Source organism: Salvelinus alpinus, chromosome 7 (assembly GCF_045679555.1).
Source record: "Salvelinus alpinus chromosome 7, SLU_Salpinus.1, whole genome shotgun sequence".
Taxonomy (NCBI): Eukaryota; Metazoa; Chordata; class Actinopteri; order Salmoniformes; family Salmonidae; genus Salvelinus; species Salvelinus alpinus.
This window is the reverse complement of record NC_092092.1, coordinates 57,814,878-57,839,695: the sequence shown is the minus strand read 5'-3', so window position 1 is coordinate 57,839,695 and position 24,818 is coordinate 57,814,878. Positions and strand designations below refer to the sequence as shown.

Genomic DNA, 24,818 nt, shown 5'->3' with positions numbered 1-24,818 from the left:
GAGAAAGGGAGGAAAAGGCCAGAGACCGAGAGAGGGGAGGGGAGAGGAGAGGGGCGGGGGAGATTGTATTAGACATTGTACAGCTGAAAGGACTGCTGTGATTGGTACCACTGTCTTATCCAGGTTTACAACAGTGTTATTCAGGTTTAAAAAGTGTTATCCAGGTTTAAAGGGTGTTATCCAGGTTTAAGATGGTGTTATCCAGGTTTAAAACAGTGTTATTCAGGTTTACAATGGTGTTATCTAGGTTTAAAACAGTGTTATACAGGTTTACAACAGTTTTATCAAGGTTTACAGCAGTGTTATCCAGGTTTACAGCGGTGTTATCCAGATTTAAAAAGGTGTTATCCAGGTTTACAACAATGTTATTCAGGTTTAAAAGGGTGTTATCCAGGTCTACAACGGTGTTATCCAGGTTTACAATGCTGTTATCTAGGTTTACAACAGTGTTATCCAAGTTTAAAAGGGTGTTATCCAGGTTTAAAGTGGTGTTATCCAGCTTAAAAATGGTGTTAACTAGGTTTACAACATTGTTATCTAGATTTACAATGGTGTTATCCAGGTTTACAATGGTGGTATCCAGGTTTACTATGGTGTTATCCAGGTTTAAAATGGTGTTGTCTAGCTTTAAACTGGTGTTATCAAGCTTTACAACGGTGTTATCCAGGTTTACAATGGTGTTATCCAGGTTTCAAACGGTTTTATCCATGTTTCAAACGGTGTTATCCAGGTTTACAACGGTGTTATCTAGGTTTACAACATTGTTATCTAGATTTATAATGGTGTTATCCAGGTTTACAGCGGTGTTATTCAGATTTAAAAAGGTGTTATCCAGGTTTACAACGGTGTTACTCAGGTTTAAAAGGGTGTTATCCAGGTCTACAACGGTGTTATCCAGGTTTACAATGCTGTTATCTAGGTTTACAACAGTGTTATCCAAGTTTAAAAGGGTGTTATCCAGGTTTAAAGTGGTGTTATCCAGCTTAAAAATGGTGTTAACTAGGTTTACAACATTGTTATCTAGATTTACAATGGTGTTATCCAGGTTTAAAAGGGTGTTATCAAGCTTTACAACAGTGTTATCCAGGTTTACAACGGTGTTATCCAGGTTTCAAACGGTTTTATCCAGGTTTCAAACGGTGTTATCCAGGTTTACAACGGTGTTATCTAGGTTTACAACATTGTTATCTAGATTTATAATGGTGTTATCCAGGTTTACAATGGTGTTATCCAGGTTTAAAACAGTGTTATCCAGGTTTACAACGGTGTTATCCAGGTTTAAAACGGTGTTATCCAGGTTTACAACGGTGTTATCCAGGTTTTAAACGGTGTTATCCAGGTTTACAATGGTGTTATCCAGGTTTAAAACGGTGTTATCCAGGTTTACAACGGTGTTATCCAGGTTTACAACGGTGTTATCCAGGTTTACAACGGTGTTATCCAGGTTTACAACGGTGCTATCGAGGTTTACTACGGTGTTTTCCAGGTTTACAACGGTGTTATCCAGGTTTACAACGGTGTTATCCAGGTTTACAACGGTGTTATCAAGGTTTACAGTGGAATGGACAGGAATTAACAGTCCCATAGGCTTTTTCCCGTCAGTGATATCACATGGACTAGTGTCACAGGTCACAGACAACTCAAGCACATAACTCATCTTCCTTTAGTCCTCCCTGACAGGCTCTTTATGGCGCCCTGACCTGTGTCACTCTCTCTCTCTCTCTCTCTGTGTGTGTGTGTGTGTGTGTGTGTGTGTGTGTGTGTGTGTGTGTGTGTGTGTGTGTGTGTGTGTGTGTGTGTGTGTGTGTGTGTGTGTGTGTGTGTGTGTGTGTGTGTGTGTGTGTGTGTGCGCGCGCTTCTGTGTGTGCATTTGTGCATGTACTTGTGTTCTTACGTTTGAGTGTGCGTGCGTGTGTGTGCTTTTGTGCATGTGTTTATGTCCAGTGTGTGTTGCTTATGTTTGACGTGTATCCAATGTCAGACAGCTCACAAAAAATATCTTAGTCATCCGTACAAAGTTCCTTCTGTTTAAGATCAAATAAATAACTATGAAGTCATGTGACGGCAGGCCTGAAGTCAGTGGAGCCTCCTCACTGAGCACACAAACTCTATTTCAAAGCACACAGAATGTCAACTGACTAGTGAAAAGGTCAGGATGTTACAACAAAGCCTCTGTGTGTGTGTGTTAGAAGGTTATGGGGTGGGATATTCTCACTGAGTCATGTCAGTAAATCCTGTCACCAGCCTCGGACGTGGCCATGAGGCCACCATAGTAGGTTGCGCTGCATGCCTATAGTGTTTGTGAGAGGTCTAGAGATTTACCTGTAGTGTTGCTAAACTCAGTCCCTCTCCTTCTCAACTCAGGGCGGACCAGAGGCCATACCAGGAGACTTAGATAAACTAAAGGGGGTGGCAGGTAGCCTGGGCCAGTAACCCAAAGGTTTCTGGTTCGAATCCCTGAGCCGACAAGGTGGAAAATCTGTTGATGTGCCCTTTAGCAAGTTACTTAACCCTAATTGCTCCGGGTTGCCGCAGATAACGGCTGACCCTCCGAGGGTGTCTCAGGGGGAGCTGGGATATGCAAAAAAACACATTTCCATTTCACACATGCATATAATACACACTTGTACATGTAAGCAACCATCAAACGTCTCCTTTTTTACTAGCTTTTCAACAATGGTTGATAGTTTTATCAAAGTTAGAAAGTCTTCTGAAGTTAAAGCCGTACAGTATGAAAACAGGCAGCTGCTGGGTCCTGTGTCAGCGAGTGTGGTTGTGTGTGATTTACGCCCAGGTGTAAAGCTGGGCTTGTGTACTCCCAGCCAAGAGCGCCAGGGAGGCTGGAAACAACTATAAATCACCTAGCACTCGGGCAGAAGAAATCATATGAAATCTGGGATTGCACTGCAACAATTTATGTTATTACTGGAGATCATAAATGTTACATAAAGAAGCTTGGCCCAGAGTGGTGGAGCGTAGTGGTCCCTGGGTTATTGTTCTGACCACAATGATCCTGGGTTGAAGGAGGTAGGATTAAGTTGCGCTTAGTCACTGATCCTTGGTCAGTTTTCAGTTTTTATCCCCTACGATGCATGTTAGAGTTTGGAAAAGGTAAACTGATCATAGATCTGTACCCAATGGAGTGAGTTGGAGAGGACTGGAAAGTGGAGTGAGGTGACATACGGGTCAGTCTTTCTGTCTTTCTCTCTCTCTGTCTTTCTTTCTCTTTCTCTTTTTCTCTCTATCTTGCTCTTTCTCTCTGTCTATCTTTCTCTTGCTAGCTCTCTCTCACTCTGTCTTTCTCTCTTTCTTTGTCTCTCTATCTTGCTCTTTCTCTGTCTCTCTATCTTCCTCTTTCTCGTTTCTCTCTCTCTGTCTTTCTCTCTCGCTCTCTTTCTTTCTCTTTCTCTTTTTCTCTCTATCTTGCTCTTTCTCTCTGTCTATCTTTCTCTTGCTAGCTCTCTCTCACTGTCTTTCTCTCTTTCTTTGTCTCTCTATCTTGCTCTTTCTGTCTCTCTATCTTCCTCTCTCTCTCTCTCTCTCTCTCTCTCTCTCTATCTTGCTTTCTCCCTGTCTCTCTATCTTCCTCTTTCTCTCTCTCTCTCTTTCTCTCTATCTTGCTCTTTCTTGCTCTTTCTCTCTGTCGCTCTATCTATCTTGCTCTCTCTCTCTCTCTCTCTCTGTCTTTCTCTCTCTTTCTTTCTCTTTCTCTCTGTCTCTATCTTCTCTCTCTCTCACTCACTCCCTCTCTCTTTCTTGCTCTTTCTCTCTCTCTCTCTCTCTCTCTCTCTCTCTCTCTCTCTCTCTCTCTCTCTCTCTCTCTCTCTCTCTCTCTCTCTCTCTCTCTCTCTCTCTCTCTCTGTCTTTCTCTCTCTTTCTCTTTCTCTCTGTCTCTCTGTCTCTCTCTCTCTCACTCTCTCTCTCTATCTTGCTCTTTCTCTCTGTCTCTCTATCTATCTTCCTCTTTCTCGTTTCTCTCTCTGTCTTTCTCTCTCTCTTTCTCTTTCTCGCTCTCTCTCTCTGTCTTTCTCTCTCTCTCGCTTCCTTTCTCTTTCTCTCTGTCTCTCTCTCTATCTTCCTCTTTCTCGCTCTCTCTCTCTATCTTTCTCTCTTTCTTTCTTTCTTTCTTTCTTTCTTTCTTTCTTTCTTTCTTTCTTTCTTTCTTTCTTTCTTTCTTTCTTTCTTTCTTTCTTTCTTTCTTTCTTCCTTCCTTTTCTCTCACTCTCTCTCTCTCTCTCTGTCCCACCTCAGCACTAATAAACAGTGGCCACAGCTGATGCCAGCCACTGAAAATGAATTATTCATTAACATGTCAAATCAATAATGACACAGGCCTCCCCAGACCACTCTCGGTGGCCTACTTATCGGTTTTAGGGAGAGGACAGATCATTTTGATGAAGGCTTGCTAAATTCAGGAGGGTTTTTAGGGGGCTATGTTCACAGTAGTGGATGTTTCTGGGCTCATGCTGAGGTGAATTGATTGTCGTTTTTAGCGTGAGACTTGACTATTAGGATGGCAACAATAACAGAGTGAGAGGTGGAGAGAAACGGGCGCCCATGATTAATATGACACTTTTGTTCAGGGGAAGTGTTAGGAAATAGAAGCAGAGGCCTGGTTGGGTAGGCGCTGTTGCCGTGGCATTAAGGGCATGGGCACATTTGGATGGTTCAGTGGGCATGGCCCACCCCCTGCCCCGACACTTCTGTTCAGATGTCACTCACTGTCGCACCAGCCTGTAATTTTCCATCAACTGTAACAGTGAGGGAACATCACCACCCAGCAACTTTTAAAATAATAAATAATTCATTAAATAATCAGTATCTCCACAACAATCTATTTCTTCTGTCAATCTAGCAGCACTCAAAAAATCATTATGAAAGATAGAGGCATGGCGAGAGAGTGGGAAAGAGCAAGAGAGGGGAAAACTGATGAAAGCCAAATGAAAAAAATTAAAAGCATGGGATATTAAAATGCTTTTTACTTCTCCGCCTTCGATTACTTTTAATTGGGTCCAATTTTCTGTCAGAATAGCCGGTGTGGGTGGATTTGTGTGTGTGTGTGTAGTGTGTGTGTGTATTTGTGCACATGTGTGTGTCTGTGTGGGACGTGACTGATGTCTGAAGGCTGAATGTATGGTAAATGACCAAGCGGTGGATGTAGAGATATGAAAGGCCTTCATGGTGACAAAGACAGCCATAATGAGAAGCAGACATTGGGGGGAGGGGAGGGGTTGTTATGGTACATGATCCACCTTGTTCCCCTCTAAACTCATCCATGTCACATGAACCCCCACCCTCCAACTCGTCACCAGTCTTGACACACCTGTATTTGGGGAGTTTCTCACATTCTTCTCTGCAGATCCTCTCAAGCTCTGCCAGGTTGGATGGGGAGTGTCGCTGCACAGCTATTTTGAGGTTTCTCCAGAGATGTTCGATCGGGTTCAAGTCTGGGCTTTGACTGGGCCACTCAAGGACATTCAGAGACTTGTCCCGAAGCCACTCCTGCGTTGTCTTGGCTGTGTGCTTAGGGTCGTTGTCCTGTTGGAAGGTGAACCTTCACCCCAGTCTGAGGTCCTGAGCGCTCAGGATCAGGTTTTCCTTTAGGATCTCTCTGTACTTTGCTCTGTTCATCTCTTCCTCGATCCTTACTAGTCTCCCAGTCCCTGCCGCTGAAAAACATTGCCACAGCATGATGCTGCCACCACCATGCTTCACCTTAGGGATGGTGCCAGGTTTTCTCTAGACGTGACACTTGAAATTCAGGCCAAAGAATTTAATCTTGATTTCATCAGACCAGAGAATCTTGTTTCTCATGGTCTGAGAGTCCTTTAGGTGCCTTTTGGCAAACTCCAAGCGAGCTGTCATGTGCCTTTTACTGAGGAGTGGCTTCCGTCTGGTCACTCTACCATAAAGGCCTGATTAGTGGAGTGCTGCAGAGATGGTTGTCCTTCAGGAAGGTTCTCCCATCTCCACAGAGGAACTCTGGAGCTCTGTCAGAGTGACCATCGGATTCTTGGTCACCTCCCTGACCAAGGTCTTTCTCCCCCGATTGCTCAGTTTGGCCGGGCGGCCAACTCTAGGAAGAGTCTTGGTGGCTCCAAACTTATTCCATTTAAGAATGATGGAGGCCACTGTGTTTTTGGTGACCTTTAATGCTGCAGATATTTTTTTGGTACCCTTCTCCAGATGTGTGCCTCGATACAATCCTGTCTCGAGGGCTCTATGGACAATTCCTTCAACCTCATGGCTTAGTTTTTGCTCTGACATGCCCTGTCAACTGTGGGACTTCAGATAGACAGATGTGTGCCTTTCCAAATCATGTCCAATCAATTGAATTTACCACAGGTGGACTCCAATCAAGTCGCAGCAACATTTCAAGGATGATCAATGGAAACAGGATGCACCTGAGCTTGATTTGGAGTCTCATAGCAAAGGGTCTGAATACTTATGTAAAAAGGTTTTTCTGTTTTTTATTTGTAATAAATTAGCAAAGATTTCTGCAAACCTGTTTTCACTTTGTCATTATGGTGTATTGTGTGTAGATTGATAAGGGATACATTAAAAATACATTTTAGAATAAGGCTGTAAGGTAACAAAATGTTGAAAAAGTCAAGGGGCCTGAATACCTTCTGAATGTACTGTATGTATCGTGTCATGGTTACATTGGAAGTGACAGTGTGGGATCCCCTCAGAGGTTAGCCATAGTTCCCTCAGACTGTTGGGGGGGGGGGGGGTACATAGTGTGGTTGGCAGTTAGCTATGGTAGCCCTTTTTTTCTTTCTTTTTTTAACCCCATTTTCTCCCCAATTTCGTGGTATCTAGTTGGTAGTTACAGTATTGTCTCATCGCTGCAACTGCCGTATGGACTCGGGAGAGGCGAAGGTCAAGAGCGTTGCGTCCTCCATGAACACAACCCAACCAAGCCGCACTACTTCTTGACACAATACCCACTTAACCCAGAAGCCAGCCGCACCAATGTGTCGGAGGAAACACCGTGCACCTGGTGACTGTGTCAGCGGGCACTGCGCCCGGCCCGCCACAGGAGTCACTAGTGCACGATGGGACAGGGACATCCCTGCCAGCCAAACCCTCCCCTAACCCGGATGATGCTGGGTCAATTGTGCGCCGCCCCATTGGTCTCCCGGTCGCGGCCGGCTGCGCCAGAGCCTGGACTCAAACCTAGAATCTCTAGTGGCACAGCTAGCACTGCGATGCAGTGCCTTAGACCACTGCGCCACTCGGGAGCCCCGTGGTAGCCCTTTTAAAGGTTGATTGTCGTTTGTAGCTGCCTGGAGTTGGATTGTGGCTGTGTTGGGTTGTTGGATTGCTGGGTTGTTGGGTTGTTGGATTGTTGGGTTGTTGGATTGTTGGGTTGTTGGGTTGGAGGCATGGGGAACTGCCTGACTGCTCTGTTCACAGGCAGAGGTGTCTTTATCATTGCCAGATGCATGAAGCTTGTAAAAGAAGCTTGTATCAGTCTGCAGCTTCAATCAAATTCTCTTCTACTTTGCCCTTACAGTGTTTTGTCTCGCACAATCAGTCGAGATATCACTTCCAATCACTTCTAATCTGCTATATTAAGAGTGCCCATGTGTGCCCGACATTAACGGTTTAAATTGTACTAAAGACTGCAACTCTTTCTGGGATGCAGAAATACTTGTTGCTTCTGTCTCATGCACTTATTCATGGCTCCGGATTGAGTTGGTATTCATTGACTTTAGAAAATGTCTGATTCTTTTACTTCCCCCATCGAGACGTGGCTTGGGCTTCTTTTTTTAATCTCTGGACCACTAGAAACTGATTGGAGCAGAAAAAAATACGCCCAGTCTCCCCCTTCTGCCAGACCTCACAATGGGCAGATTTTTTGGATAGGGGTCCCTCTCTGAGGAGGCCAGCTGGAATTAGAAGTGGATTAATAATTTTAAACAAGGCTAAACCGCTTGGGCTGTCTGTCTACTATCCTCCTATACTTAGCCAAAAGTCTGTCTGCAGCTGCCGCCAATGGGAGCCTTCATCAAAACAATATATAACCTGAATGTCTCGTGATTAGCAGTGTTGTATTAACTTGGAAATGTCTCCCTATCGAGATTGTTTTATCTGCTTTGTAACTTTCAAAGAAGCCAATAGAAGGCCTCTCATCGGGTTAAAGCACTCTGCAACTTTAGTTTCGGGCATAGTTTGGACACATATCGTATTTGTCTTTGTCTTGCATCATCTTTAGACCAGCAAACATTCTCTATGATTCTGGATAGTTTATGAAAACATTGGATGTGTTTCTGCACCAGAGGTTACATTCTCTCTACTCTATGACCAGGTGTTTTGGATTAATCTAGTCCATGTCACAGTTGGGCTCTTCAGCTCCACATCAAGTTATTCGTGGCTGATATTCAACTCTTTCCTAAAAAGGTGAATGATTCTGATTGGGCCGTGAATCATGTCAATCAATCACGGTATGATCAACATGTTTCAAGCATCGAACAGACCCCCCCCAAAAAAACTTTCTCTGAACAATAGAAGGTGTTTGAAATGGACTACAGAGACAATAGAGTCCAAGCTGTTAGGGAGTTGTGTTGGTAGGACGAGCTGGTCCAGTGACTGGGGACTCCAGACCACCAGAACAGTGACCTCAGCTCTGAGAGAGGTTACATTTTGCACCAGAGGGAATGTTATGGGGAGAGTCGGTGAGATTTGGTCGCTCTTTGGTGTGTAATGATACTAGAATGAGCTGAAAGAAGTGATACCACCCAGAATGAACATGGGAACGGCCAAGGCTAACAAACCAAACGCTTCTGTTGATTTTTCTCTCAGAATAAAAACATGGTTCCTTCAACACCCGTCTGTACATGTGTGTGTGCTTGTGTGTGTGCACAAGCCACATGCATGTGTGTAGTGTGTGATTGAGTGTCTGCGTGCGTGTATGTGCAGTGTGTGATTGGGTGTGTCAGCTGGGTGGGGTGAAGCGGAAACAGAGCTGCTCACTGTTATTAATTGTAATTGTTCTGTCTCTTCCTCCTGTGACATTTCAGGCTGCTGGTGGCTAATGGGGGGAAGGTTGTAAAGGGGCCCGAATGATCAACCCTGATACCCAATCACCCCCCCCCCCCCCCCCCCACTCCTTGTAGTATTTCCCCTTAACATAGAGAACAGAGTCGTCATCTCGTTAGTCCATCTTAATGAAATAACAAAATGGACATATAGAAAGCAGCAACCCTGAGAAACACAGACATAAAATGGGGGAAAACAATGACTAAACTGACTAGAGCATAAATCTGTAGTTTTTTTCTCCGTCTTTTTAGCCATTAGAAAAATGTTCTGTGAATGTAGCAGGGACATTAGCCCCCTTCGGAGCTTTTATGCCGGCTGTCTGGTGTTGCAATTTCACACTTCACTGACTCTGACAACCAGTCTACTAGTGTCTGCATGCCCCAGATTTCACCTTATTTAGGTAATACACACAAAACAAATCTCTAGACAAGGTAAATTAAACGTAGTATTCGGCAGGCACACTATCAGAAATTTGGACAGACTCACATAGACGTATTATACTTGAGGTAATGTTTAGGGAGCTGTTTGCCATGTAGACTACAGTTGTATCACAATGCATGGTGTACAGTAGGCTTATCTTGTGTTAGCTGGTGTACATTTGGAGAAGGTCATTCGTTAAGTATTGTACAAACAAAGCATCACATGTGTGTGATATACCATTTGGATGTTGTAGAGATTCGTTTTGATCTGTAACCATTACTATGGAACTATGCATGTGAAGCCACATTTCCTGGAGAGGTGTGAACATGGCCCTTACTGTTTAGTCCAGTAGAGCCACGTAAGACAAAGTAAGGTCTTACAATATCACTTTTACACCAGCAGCAGTTTGCGTCCCCCTTCATCTCTGTCAACGTATCATTGCTAATGCATGAACGATGACATATTAGATGTAATAGGCAGACAGGAGAGGCGATACATTATTGATATCAGGCAAGAATGGATACAAACTGTGCAGATGGCACTACATTTCTCATTCTAAACTGCAGCACTGTTCTGGGTGTTATACATACTAGGGTCAAATGAATACGATACATTCTGTTCATTTTTAAGATAAATTAATTAACAGCAATCCTTCATTGGATCGGGAATGGCGCAACGATGTTGTCTCATTCCGCTTCTTTGGGCCTGTTGAAACGCTGAATAGCCCACATACCCAACGTTATGACTAGTTAAACAACACGTAAGGAAGAGTTTTATGTGATATTTGTATACTTTGTAGTAACGGGTTTCTCTCATGTAAAACTAAGTGCGCAATTTCTTGAAGCTTATCAACTTGAAATGACTGGACTTTTATTTAATTCGCCCACAGCTGCACATTACCAGGCGGCACATGAATCGTTTTTAACGGGAAATTGGCAGAATTTCACCCATAGTGCACGATTGAGATTTCCTAAACATTCATTTCGCCTGAGCCTTTCAAGGACGTGCCAAGTGAATCGTTAATAACGCAAAGCACTGGCTGCACAGTTTCTTTTTGTGACTATTGTTCGGTTGCACTGGGGAGCTATCATCTGAAACATTGACACGTAGTCTATAGTTTGACATTAAACTTTCCTGCGGCTTTTCTTGCACATTATTGAGAACATATACGACCAATTCGTTTTTGTAATTGTGTTTTTTTTTTGCCTACTTATTTTGTTCGGGAAGAGCAGTAAAAACCAATGTATTTGATTTATTATAGGCCTATCCAGCCTTGATTGATATAGCGCTAATTAATAAGACAATAATAATAACATAAATCATACATGCCTTCTTTTAATGAGAATATATTTCAAACTCATGGTTACTATGATACATAACACACCATATGTAAATTATAAAATCACAAAGGGAAAAACAAAAACTAATTTGAACCATTTCAGACTGTCAAATGCTCTTTAATTGTTATGAGGTACTTTCAAGGCAAGAAGTGGAACATTTGGAGAGAGAAGCTCCCAAAATAAATATGTCATAGTTAGTTTTACCTAGATATGGATAGAATTTCTCTAAGACATATGAAAATATTTGAAAATATTGCTTTTTAACTGAGAGAATATCATGTACATATTTCAAATGTGTCCCTTATCTCAGAATCAGTGAATAGGCCAGTGTATAATATGTAGGAAATGAGAAATGTTGCCCATCACGAAGCCATTTTTAAGTAAAAAATTGCACTTTCAGTCACACCTATTGAGTAAAGTAGTATCTGAATAAAATATGAACTTCATAATGTTGTTGTTTATTTTATCACAATTACGTTTATGATATTTTCCAGGTTTAAATTTAGCCTCACACTTTTTTAGTTGCACAACAACAACAAAAACACTCTCAATGTTTGTGACCAATAATCCAAGTGAGAACCACATTTTGCACTTTCCAATAAATAAGAAATGTTAAAACATGCCATGTAATGGTTGTGCACTTTTGCAAAGCTGAAAACAAAATATGTCCTCTTTTGTCTCTCCCAGGGCTTGTCCAGAGGAGAATTGAAACAGGGAAAAGTAATTACTGGAGAGGCATTGAAAGACTATCAGCATGAGGGTTCGGATTGACTCGGGGACACCTATGGCCCTTGCATTATCCTGGCATGAGGTCGCTTTAGCAATAGTCTGGCATTTGCCACCAGCACCTGGCCCCCAAACCCCCACTGCCCCCTCTCAACAGGCCCTATTACCTGTGCCCCCCCCCCCCCCCCCCCCCCCAGGCCTAGTACTACACCTTTCTTTCTCGTTGTGCTGCTGTAGTGGCAACTAAGACCATAACATATAATAACAATAGTGTCCAGTAGACATTAATGACAATAGCACAAATGTTTTTCCATCATAGCGTGGTGGAGGTTCTCAAGTGAAAATGGATTTTGAATAATCTGTGCTCGGTTGTAGCGAGGGGACGTGAAGTCTGGAAGAATATGGGAACAGTGATAATTCACTAAGATACTAAACCGACAGACAATGAAATAATAGGTGTTATTTATTTACAGGGAAAATATAACCCTGGCCTTGTTGTTTGGGCTGAAAGGCGCAGTGGGAGAATCAAATTTGGAGATGTGGAATGCAGTGTTATATCAGCTGCAGTCCTAGGGAGCAGAATATCTCACTACCATATACATTGGTTGAATATTCGAGTGCTTTAGCCCTGACATCTGTACTGCAGGTTGGAATTTATTGTCATGAATCTTGCCCTGGAGGCAGCTCTGCAGAGTCGTCACTAGCTGGCACAGCCACAAAATCGGATAACCTTAACCACACTGCTAATCGCAATGCTTAAACCTAACCTTAAATTAAGATTGAAAAGCACATGTTTGTTTTAATACATTTTTAAGATATAGACAATTTTGACTTTGCAGCTGGTCCATCTAGTGGAAATCGCTCAGTTCTGCCTCCAGGGCAAGATTCATGACAATAAATGTCAACCTTCGTCTGTATTGCAGGCATCAACACTTGTGTAAAGGTATCCGTCCTCCTACTCCGTATATACAGGTGCTGCACAAGAGCTGTGATGATGCTCCCTGAGGCCTCCTCTCTCACCCCGTGTTCTGACTCCCTGGGATGTGTGGAGCTGTGAGGTACTGTTTGACTCATTGAGGTCTTTGCCTTCTGACGCTCTCATTTACTGGTGATAGGGGTACGATGCCCACGGCAAGACTTTAGCCCCAACTGTGATCATATGATGTTGCTGCTTTGTCATGATCTCTCAGGTCCACTGTCACCACCCGTCACCACCCATGGCCCTGGAAGAGAAGAGGTGACGGAGCAGTTTGTCTGTTGACCTTTCCCCTCTCAGTCAGATCGGTCCTCATCTCTGTTCCATCCCCTTTGGCAACACCTGTCTCTCTGTGGCCTTCATGTATTTGCTCATGGTCATGCCTCAGTGTATACATGGTGTGTTACCTATGTTTTCCTGGACATTTAAAGTTCAAGTGGAATCTTTGTTGGCTATCCAATAGCATTCTGTTATTTGGTCTTATGGAATTATAAAGGTGGGGGGGAGGGAGGGGGTAATCCATGTGGATCATGGGTCATAAAAGTTCACATTATACTAATTTCCCCTGATTAGAGTCTTGGTGGTCATACAATTAATTTGATTTTATGGAAATAATTATATTAAGGATCCAAGTGTGAAGTAGGCTACAGTATTTGGATAACTGATTTGTGTGGGTGAAATTGAGTTTCACCACTGTTTCACCACTGTTTTCACTGTGAAATTATATGAGTTATGGACAAATGTTTTTGTATTTGATCATTTTATACATATTAACATATTACTGCCTTGCAGGGAAACTGAAAACTGCATAGGTTATCATTTTTACAAAGTCAGGCATGATTCTTATGTTTTGGATTTCTGACTCGATGCAAAAGCAAAGTCTGCTGAATTATTTGACTTAGGCTACAATGTGTCAGACATATTGTAGAGGTTTAACGTTCTTAAAATGATTGTTTTCATAGAAGACGCCAGTATTGCATGTTGAAAGAACGATAAAGAATGTCTGATTCAAACCAAAATAAAAATGTTTTACAGTCTGTTGTGTTATGTGATAGGAATTGAACAGTGGGGAAAGGCTATCTAGCAGTCCAGACATATGCATCTACTGGACTAGTCGGATGGATATGCAACTGTATGGAATGTTCAAAAACTATCGGGCATATTGCACGAAACTATTATCCAACCATAGTTCTAGCTGTCTTGAAGCAGTTTTGCTCTGATTGACAGCTCCATGACAAACATGTAAAGTGTTTTAGATCGGTGGTTATTTCTCACATTCCTTGATATTCCTGTGTCATTCCTGTGTCATAGTTTGGATGTTATTATTTTCGCACATTCATATGTTCATTGCTTTTTTAATTGAAATTGAGTTAACTCATTAGTCAGTTCGTGGAGTGCGAATTGTGCCGCCTCATCATGTTCTTAATCTTAAAACCCCGCGGGAAATTGCGTTGAACGTGTGGCGCGCCACATTGGTAACTGGGACGGTGGTGGGCGCGCGCCAGTAGGCATGTTGACAGCTATGTCATACATTTCCATTGTCCAAATTGTTAACTGTAATCTTCCCATTCAAACATCCTCTAACTCGCGTGAAAGTTGCGTTGGGCCGTTGGCTGTATTTCCAGGTCTTAATGGAAACTTTGGAACCCCCACTTCCAATTCACCGTTTCAAATGAAAGACATTAACAAGCATTGTCCTAGATATTCATTTTTAAAAGCTGAGGTAGGCGGGAGTGCAGAGATCTGCTGTTACCCATTCCCCTAGGCGGGACACTGCCACAGTGGGGTATCCTTGCTGCCCAAAAACAAAAGACGGGCGGCTTTCAGGTGCAAACTTTGTTGAAACACAACTTTGTCCCGTGCGGGTTCAGACAACAGCTGACAACTATAATTTTTTTTGCAAAGATCAGACCTGCTTTACAACCTGAGCTAAACTCAATCAAAAACACGAGATTAATTTAAGACAACTGGCAAGATCCGACACATGCGTAAAAATATGGGAGAGTGGTGGAGAAGCGGGTATGGCATTTTCAACAGGGCATAATGATTAGGCCTGTAGGCTATCTTTAGCTTGTTGTTAGGCTTATTGATTGTATAGGCTGATGGAGAAAAAAACGTCTGGTGTGCATAACCATATTCAATAATTAAATGTAATTACCAGTCTATTCGAAATCATATGAGAGATCAGGCAGAATATTGGCCTCCCTCCCACCAGAGACGTCTTCAAATGATGAGTTACGGGGCACCGGGGTAATTCGGTTTGGAGTGGTTTTCGGCGATGGCATGGCACGTATAAAAATTGTCAATTGCTCACTTAGCACCTCTCAAAAGTGTTGAAAATATATCTGTCAAAAGACAAACGCACTTCACCATATACATAGCTGAACATCTGCTTTGCCGAGTAGAGCGCTTCAACTTCCACTCCGGGGACCTATTAGCGGTGACTCCCAGGCCTGCGCGGAAGAGGAAGTCATCAAGACTCTGACACCCTCCCAGATGTTCGGGAATTAAGACTGTCTACAGTTGGACAACCTAATTGATAATCATACGTTTTGCGCCTATTTTGCAATGGAAATATTATTTTGGGGCGTAATTGAAATATTGAATTAATGACAGTATGACGACACCATGAATCTTGAGAGTCTACTATGCTATTGAGTTGAAACCTTTGTGTGCCATTGCATAACGACGTGGTTTGTTAAATGAGGTTCTCCTTTATTTTGTTTATCTGTTTTATATGGAGTTGGTCAAGCTAAAATCTTATCTGCATAAACTTCAAGCATTGATGTAGGCCTATGGTAAATGTGGTTGTATGTGCGTGTGAAAGTACAGACCTACTGTTGGTGTGCATGCTGTTCTGAATCGTTTCAAGTGACAGTTTGCTTTCAAGAATACCTGTATAGATGTAATGAATGTTCTGTAACATGCAAATAGTTTCCCATTACTAAAAGCACTGACTTAACATTGCAATTTAAATGTTTTCCGATAACTTCAATAAAATGGAAATGTAGTATTTCAAATAGTCAACGAATCATTGAAGTCAATAACAATGCCATTGTACCACCTCGTTACCATCACAATAGCCATGTAACACCTCCGAAAAAAATATTTAACGGCGCACATCCTGGATTACCTTGCTCAGTGAATACCTATGCATATTCAACAGGCTTCGATCTTCAGGGAAAATAAGCATCAGTAATTGATAAACAGGTTATAATGATGGTCGTGCATAGTTAGGTAATTCGCTGATGATTGTTAGTCTGTATGCAAATGCTAAGGATATTATTAAGTGTTACTTTGATTGTTGCAATGTGTAACATTTAAAACTAGTACTAAACCCGACTGAGGTTATAACGAGCTAATTACGCATGTGCGTAATAGTGTACCAAGATATAATTAATGTTTCCACTGACTTGAGAAGTTTAAGAAACTTTATGAGAACACTTTTTGTTTTGTAAAATTAGAAACGGAAGACTTTTCAAAGTTTTAACACTACATTTTGTTGTATTGTTGTAAAGGGGACTCTCTTACTGGTTTTTATTCATGTTTAACAGCATCACTCAATAAGAGCTTAGTTAGCCTAATAAATAATTTACCATTTAGTGGCCAATTACATTATTATTTTAGTTAAATGTAATTTTGTCAGAAGAAAACATAGGCCTATGTTGGATCTTGAGTGCCTTGCGTAATTTTAGATTTGAATTGAGTGATGAAAAATACCAGTTTAAGATTTGGCCCAACTAGCCTACATAGCAGGTCTATTGTTTTGACCACTTGAACCGTGTTATAGCATCTCTCAGAGACCCCAACAACATTATGATTTTAAAATTCCTAATTCATATTGTAACACAGCCCTGCACAGCCGTGCTGGGTTTCAAATATTTAGAAAGGAGAACGTGAATCTCAAAAATTTAGGGAATTGCATGCATTGCGTGCCAGACCCAATAATTCTGATACACTCTCACTTTGCAGCACGCCTTGCGCGAGATAATTTATCCAGAGACTTTATTAAGATCACAAACTCGGTTGCGTGACAAAAAGCGTTCGGAACCTGCTTGTATCGGTCAGTCCTCTTATGGACTTACGTGCCGGGAGGAGGAAGGCAAGGAAAGGGGGGGGGGGGGTAGTTTTGTCAAACAACGGTTACATGCACACAATAATGCCATTATGGATAGTCAGATTAATATAATAGTTCAATGAAAACGTTTACATGCTTTGCAAGAACAAGAATTTCCCTAACAATCCTGTTTACATGGACACATTTGAAATCAGGCTACCTGATGGCACTCTGATAAATGCAGAAAATCGCCAATCAAAATAAACGTTCTACCACAGCCACCATATTATTTTTTGGGAAGCATATTTGATGCTGAGTTTGCACATATAAAGTTTGTATGTGAAAACGACTTCTAAAACGCATGCATTCAGTTGTTTCGAACTCACTCACGCTGAAGAGGGAGGCTCGCTCCGCTGGTGCTAGCACATGCGTAGAACAGTTACACCACTGGAACGCCGATTAAGGTGTTTACATGTTCTAATAATTCGAAAGATTGCTCAGAAAACCAGGTGTTTAAATCCGCATATGCTTACTTCGATTTTGACTTCACGCCGATTAAGATAAGCAAAGTAATATGTTTACACGACTATTGCCATACTCGGCCTTGTGCCATAATCAATGTAATATCGAATTAGTAGTGTGCATGTAAACGTACTAAACCCGTAACAATTTATGCGGACTTTGCCACTTGAAAAGAGATTTGATTATAGATGATGATATAGGTTTGAATATAGATGACTATAGGCTACTCCAGATATGATGAGAGCACATATGTGACTGTGAGCGCTAGAGTCGTGGATAGATTAATGTGTGCGGTGTCAAAGCTGTTCTATGGATCCAAATATATCCCCGTCCATATGTCAAGATGAATGAATACTGCATGTTAATGCTATTCACATACATAGAGCCTACTACTGTATTCACAAACACCACTGTCAGACAACCGCTACCCATCTCATACCATGTGACTACCAGCGCTTTCTAATCCCATTGTGAGTCCCCAAAAAGGAGCCTTTCATGTTTTTCTTGTGGATATAGGCCTACACCCAGTTTTCTCATCATCTCAAAACACGATTATGCTAGGAGTTATCAGCTTGTATTAGGTTGTATTCGTCTGAATAAGGTATTATTTAGGCTTTTCTTCCGATATGCCATCATCAATGCGTGGCTTTGCTTTCGTGAGCGTTGTTTCACAGAGCCACTCGTAGGGAAAGCCTATCCCATTTTTTTGACGTCATGGGGTCCGCTAGAAAGAACTTGAACTGCATGGGTAAGAAGACAAAATGTCCTGGTGAAATACAAGAGCGCGCTTGTGCAAGAGGATGGAAAACGGAATTTGAATACATTCTTAAATCTGTTTATATTTGAAGATGGGGTAGGGCAGGGTTGGAAGTGGGGGTATAGAGTCTTTGGGGGTAGTTCTAAAGATATTGTGTAGTAAATATGAAGTCTTATAGCTATACAACATTAATTTACAATCATAGCCTACAATCATCACTGAGTAAAGTTAAATCATAATTCAAACTTGATAGGCTTCTATGTCTCCCCCATGATTGCTGAGGATTAGCCGAACAGTTGGGAAACAGATATTTTTTCAAGGGTTTTTGCTAGGCTAATACATGTCAATTGTTTAGCATTATGACTTATTTGAATTCCCTTTGTGTTTGATAGTTTGATATTATTTTATATTTTTAGAGGAGCCTACATACAATTAATATTTCATGAGACTACTCGATAATAGGCTACAACAACGTTTCTCAAAACTATTTCCCGCTGTAGTGGCCCATACATTGGCAGCAGCACTCAGCACGCATGCGTAAAACGACTGCCGTGGTGCTCAGTGGTTACTTTTGGCAGCCTGAGTAGCCTAATAGGCTGTATGACGATACTTTGCTGCTAACTCATGTCCTCATTTGCCTCACTCTCTTGGCTTACTTTTTAGTAGTTGTTAGTTTGATAGTTCTCACGTTGTGATCCCGTTTAAGTGGCACTTTCATTCACACATGGCGTATGTTTCGCCCAATCGCACCTCCTTCTAGAAAGCACCAAGTAGCTTACAGTCGATAACTTTTCCAGTCCATCTTCCCAGAAACAAGATGCTAAAATGGCGCCTTCCTCAGTGTCAAGTTCAAGTGAAGTGCCGACTCGCACAGACAAATGTAATTTCTATATGATCTTAGCAGAGAGTATAAGCTAATACAACAATGACAAAGAATGATAAACGTCACAGTTCGTTAGTTTTAATGATTTTTTTATTTCATTCAAAATGTATGTTCACATTTCTTCATAAATAGTTGGTAAAACAAACAAACCAACAAACGATAGCCTACTTTAAATTGTACAATGAACCTTTGTCTCTTCCCGCTAAATAAGGAATAGGCTCGCTGTTGTGTCATCGTTTGCCTCGATTGTGGCACAGTGACACAGTTCATCAGTAAAACATTTGCTTTTCAGGAATAACTTGGAGTGTGACCCATTTCTCCCAGAAAGTGTTACAACATCACATTCTAGCTGCGTTTCTAAGTCAGAAATGTGCTCCGACTTCAGGGCATGGGGCATAAGGGTTGTGGGAATAAGAAAAACGTGTTTATTTTAAATTAATGTATAGAAAATAGTATATAAAACATATATTCCTTAAATTATTTAAATAAACGTATTTTATATATCACTGTCACTTACGAGGTACTGTTTTTACATTTTGTTTTAAAAGTAGTGCTGGTGGTCTGAAATCGTTCTCATAAGCACAATATATTTTGTGGTATGCATAAGATTAAATTCTTGAAAATAGGTTACAATGCAATGCTGTAACTCTTTGTGCCACTGAACATATTTTCCCCAATCCACATATATCTATTAGTGTTCCTTAGACTTAATTCACACAAAAAGGTTTTCTCGACAGGTTATTCACACAAAACAAGCAAATGTATAATCAAACTGCTCTAAATGCAACACCACAGTACTTATAACAAATAACACGCTTAGTTTCACAGAATAATTACATTTAAAACAATGCAAGCTGACAGACAAAAAAACTTTTATTTTGAAGATACTGTGTTGTGACAGTTCCATTGTTGCCGATGCACACATTTAAACATACTTGCACAAAGACATTGTTGGAACTATAAAGGAATGCCATACTGGCTCATATGTTTGGGTATTTGACCCGAATTTGAAATACTCAAAATATTGTCACCTTGGTGTGGAATTCGTGAATGAACTAGATATAACATCTGTCAATGGCTGATGGATCTTTCGAATCAGAAATCATGCTACAAATGAACTCTACTCTCTGATTCTATAAAAGTCAAATACACAAAAAAGATCATTTGACCAAAAATATACGACAGAACCGTTTTATATAGTTTGCCAACTCAATTGATTACAATTCAGATTTACAGAATTGATGATTTACATGTCAATGGTCTCACAAGCTAAACAATAAGTGATGGAAAAATCAGCATCATATAGACAAATCCATAATATTTATATAGACGATATCTTAGATCCAAATAAGACACATGTATTGGTTAAAAAAAGATACAATCGCAATATTGGAGCTTTATAGTTGATCATAGTTGTTTAATGCTAGCTGGTTATGACCCAAAACTGTACAGTCTTGTTAGAAAACATTTTCATAAATATCATTTAAGTTTTAGAACTTATATCCATAATTAAATTACAAATTGATAAATATGGCATCATGAATATGTATTTACAACGTTATTAACAAAAGGCAACGTTATATTTAACGGTAACAATCGTAACCTAATACCACATTTCTCCACCTGAAAACAGACATTGACAACAGATTCGACCCCATCAAACAAGGAAATACATTCACGAGTATATATTTATTTATGATTTATTTTTTGTTCAAGTTCAAGACAAAGACTTTGGCACGTTTCTTAAGACTGTCTGAAGTTTTAACAATCAATTGAAAGGCGACAGTAGTGTGTCACCATTATATAAAACACCGTGAAATATTCTCCCTTCTCCATTATTTTTTAAATAAAACTTTGAGAAAATACATAAAATGAAAAATAAAATAATTATCTGAAATCTGTAAACTAAAAAAGGGGAAAAAAACATGTTTGTTTTTTTAATTCTTAGAAAGTATTATTTCATTATTTATGATTTATTTGTTCTCTTCGAACTCGGAATAAAAGTCACATATCGAATCCTGAGAAAGGACGAGGCCTGCTGCTGCTGGCTTGCTCTCATCTCCTCGAGTTGTTCCAATCCCATGTTGTGTACACCTTGGTCTGAGTACTTTTTAAGGTTTCCTTAAAACCTCTTTGTCCACATTGAGAGCTTGCTTCTGACTTCAAACGTACCATTCGTTAAAGTTGGGTGGCAGTCCTGCATCGCTGTGCCCAGATGTGTTTTGCACGGCTGACGGTGGTGTTTTTGTTGGGTCTTCAGTGTTCGCTGACACCAGAACTGGTGGTGTGGACGACTCATATCCAGAACTTGCTGCTGGAGAGGACTCAGAACATTGAGACTCGTGTACCTGTAATAATAATAATTTAAAAAATACATGAGGAGTTGCTATTATACATTGATATATCTATAGGCCTATAGCTTGAAGAAGAACGTTGAATATGTTACACACTGATAAACACTCAACATAAGTCCATTTACAATTGACCCTTTGATCTATCAATTTGCTATTGCATTGAAGGCTTGCAGCGTAATTTGCTTCTCCAACTTAGCCTCCAAGTAAGTAGTAATATTTGGGAAATTAACATTATGCTACACTCCAACCTAGTGAAAAAGCAGTGAAAACTTCCAGCGGAGTGTGATTCTGTTTCGGGGCTGATGCTTTGATTAGCCAGTCTGGGTCAATGGATGAATGTGTTTAAGGTGTAATTGACACGGTAATTACCTTCATGTGTTTCCTGAGAGAGCTGGGGTGCGTGTAGGACTTGTCGCACACTTTGCAGATGTATGGCTTGTCAGAAGTATGCACGTGCATGTGCTTTTTCCTGTCACTGCTGTTGGCGAAGCGTCTGTCGCAGCCGTCAAATTCGCACTTGAACGGCTTCTCACCTGCAAGATGGAATAAACACAATTCGTTAACCCCTATACAAAGCAGATTGATTAGTCTCCCACCACGACATATGCAAACTCGACATGCTCTCGAGGAGAGATGTTCTGCTGACTTGTTCACCGTTGATGACCTATGCCCTGTGAACAGCAATAGCATGTGTTCAATACAGGCCTACATTTTTAGGATACACATAAACGTGCACAAATATGGATAAGCGAATGCTATTGTAAGGGTTTGATGTGGTATGTACTTTGATATTAGGCAACGGTTGTATGCTTTGTCGTAGTGTGTTTACTTAGGCTACAATGCTAATACCCAACTGCTGTACTGATTTGTAGGATGGAGTAGTAGCCTATAGCCCAGCCTAGTAAAACAAGAGAGAGAGAGTAACCGGGCCAATTGTTCAGACTCACACATGCACCGGGGGAGTCCATCGTAATGTAGTTTAGGCTACTTCACTCACACTCGTTTTGAGAAAGTATGTGTCGGCCTCTCCCTTAATACACACACACAACTCGATCAACACCTCGAGAGCGTGCAGAATAGCTTCTCTAATCGAGAAATATGTCCACACATGCCAACGTCAAAATATGCACATTTAATATATATTGAGATAGGCTTAAATTAGACTATCCGATCCTTCAACAAATGCAATCTTCAGTGCATAAAATAATAGTATGGGTATTTTCGTTCCAACATATTTATTATCTATCCCAGTATAAACTAGAAACCAAATTGAGGCCTTCTCTCGAGCATTAAGTTATAAAATGCAACACTCTCTCCACAATATGCCTATTCTCTTTCCCATGCCTACTGCAAAAATAAAATAGCGGTCTATTGATAGGCAACGTAAACTTGTGGTTTTTGTCAGCAAACATGAGAAAATAAAATTACCTGTGTGTGTTCTTTTGTGAATTTTCAAATTTTCCGACCTGGCGAATATTTTTCCACAACCAGGGAATGGACAGGGGAAGGGTTTCTCTCCAGTGTGCACTCGAATGTGGTTCACGAGTTTGTACTTGGCCTTAAATGATTTCCCCTCTCTAGGGCAATCCTCCCAAAAGCAAATGTGGTTACTTTGCTCGGGGCCGCCAACGTGTTCCATGGAGACGTGCGTCACCATCTCGTGCATTGTGCTGAAAGTCCTTTCACAAGTCTTTTTGGGTCGGTTCATCTGGTTCTCATCTATCCATTTACACGACATTTCTTGCTTTATGGGTTGCCTCATGTATCTAAAGAAGGCCCCAGGACCGTGGTGTGTCGGCACATTCATCCCCATATTCATCCCCATTGGGTGGTTGTAGTTGTGGAGCTGAGCGCCGTAGGGGTCTGTCCGAGGGCTGGCGACCGGACGGTATGGGTCGGGTCTTCCAAAAATGTCCCCGCGTAAACCAAGATGCATTTGACTGTTGACTACATGTCCACTTGGTGAAGTATGGCTCACGCCCTGGTCATGGAGCCCTGAAAACAACAGATGTCCTGGGTTATCGGAGATTCCAGGGGGTCCATGCAGGCTCCCCGCAGAAGCGGCAAAGATCCCATGCTGGGCACTCGATGCAGCGGACTCTCCAACGCCACGGTTTCTGAATAGAAAGTCCCGGGTTGAATTGAACGGTCCACCGCCGTACGAACCCACCTGTCCGCCATGATGGTGTCCCAGGGCAGCTGCGTATCCACTGGCTTGCGGGGTAAAAGCTGAAGTCTGGCTGGAGGCTATATCGTGAGCCACCGGGCTGAGTTTGAAAGCTGCGGAGTGGGATGAATCAGCGAAGGGATTGAGTCCCAAACCTGGATCTCTGTTCCCTATCTCATGGTGCCGCGGTGTTCCGAAACCCCCCACTCCTAGCGATGGGAACTGCGGACCGCTGTCAAGGAGCATAGTCATTGGGCTCAAGCGAACTTATAACGAAATAAAAGAAAATTCAACTGAAACTCCAGGTTGGTGGAGCTCACTCTAACCTCGAATAACGGGAACCCGATTTCAGTGCGTTGAAACGGCAAATAAGAATTTAAAAGTAGAAAAGCAAAACAAGGAAAAAACAATCCTTCGCTTACACAGCAGAGAGAAACTCCCGTAACTGGGATCCGTGAGAAAGATGATCAAACTTCCCCCCCTTTCCAGACGAATGATGTCCTTGGACTGATAAAGTCAATCACTCACTCCCTGCACATAAATGAACTCGGGAGGCAGTGCTATGACGCCCAATGAGAGCCCAGCTCCCCCTTTGGCACGTGACGCCAAAGAAGGAAGTTAATTGGCTAGATGTCTGTTGATTGGCACGGTTTGGTATTGAAAATGGCAGTTCGTCTCAGTGGTTTAATTTGATTGGTTAGTGCAGGCAATATTTTGCAGGTAAGGTAACGGAGCGAGCTTTCTGTCGCTTCAATACCATGACCCTTGTTTATCTCCCGGTGCAAAAGTTGAATAATCTCTATTATAAACTGTAAATAACCAGAGGACAATAGTCATAGCAAATGTTTGTTTTAGGTTGTCCTAACAAAGTTACTGAAAATGTTTTTATCTGATAGAACTCTAGGAAAAATAATAATTATCTTAACTTCAGCCTATGGCTTACATGTCAAATAATTCAGTCATACACGAGCATGTTGTTTAACCAACAATCACAATTAATCGTCTCTGCATTGGTCAAAAAGATAACATTTTACTTGGTGCCTTTTGATGCGTTTGTAACGTTTGGTTATACATAGTGTATTTCAAAATACACGTGTAATAACAGTAAATCATTCCCGTTTACAACATCTATCTATATATATCTATCTAATTATCTATCAATCTATCTATCTATCAATCAATCAATCAATCAATTTATCTATCTATCTATCTATCTATCTATCTATCTATCTATCTATCTATCTATCTATCTATCTATCTATTTTATTTTAGCATTTTGACTCTTATTAGCTGAGAACATGAATGCAGTTGGCAGAGATCCGAAATGTGGCTTTCTTGGAGCCGCATGAGAAAGGAGGGGGCCTTTTTTTTGCAAAGCTCTATAGGGTGTAAGACGCAAGAATAAAAGACTGAAAGAAAGATGGCAGTAATTGTAATATCCTGAGATTTTTGCTTAGCCAAAAATTCGTGCCATTGAGCGAGTTTCACAGGGTAGGCGCTGACTCGCTGCAGGACACATAAAATCTGATCAAGTTCAGAGATGCGTTGAGTGCTTCAAGCGGCGCTTTATA

General features: G+C 41.3%; 1 protein-coding gene and 1 long non-coding RNA gene across 3 annotated transcripts in view; one reads left to right on the top strand and one right to left on the bottom strand.

Annotated features, from left to right (window-relative positions):
• LOC139581305 (uncharacterized) overlaps window positions 1–24,818 on the top strand; it is a 244,252-nt gene that overhangs the window by 44,888 nt on the left and 174,546 nt on the right. The window lies entirely within an intron of this gene.
• LOC139581304 (zinc finger protein ZIC 3-like) lies at window positions 19,582–23,759 on the bottom strand. The gene is made up of 3 exons (XM_071410909.1): window positions 22,509–23,759; window positions 21,450–21,613; window positions 19,582–21,074 (listed from the first exon to the last, which is right to left on the bottom strand). The coding sequence occupies exons 1-3, from the start codon at window positions 23,497–23,499 to the stop codon at window positions 20,889–20,891; spliced, it is 1,341 nt and encodes a 446-aa protein (XP_071267010.1). The 5' UTR covers window positions 23,500–23,759; the 3' UTR covers window positions 19,582–20,888.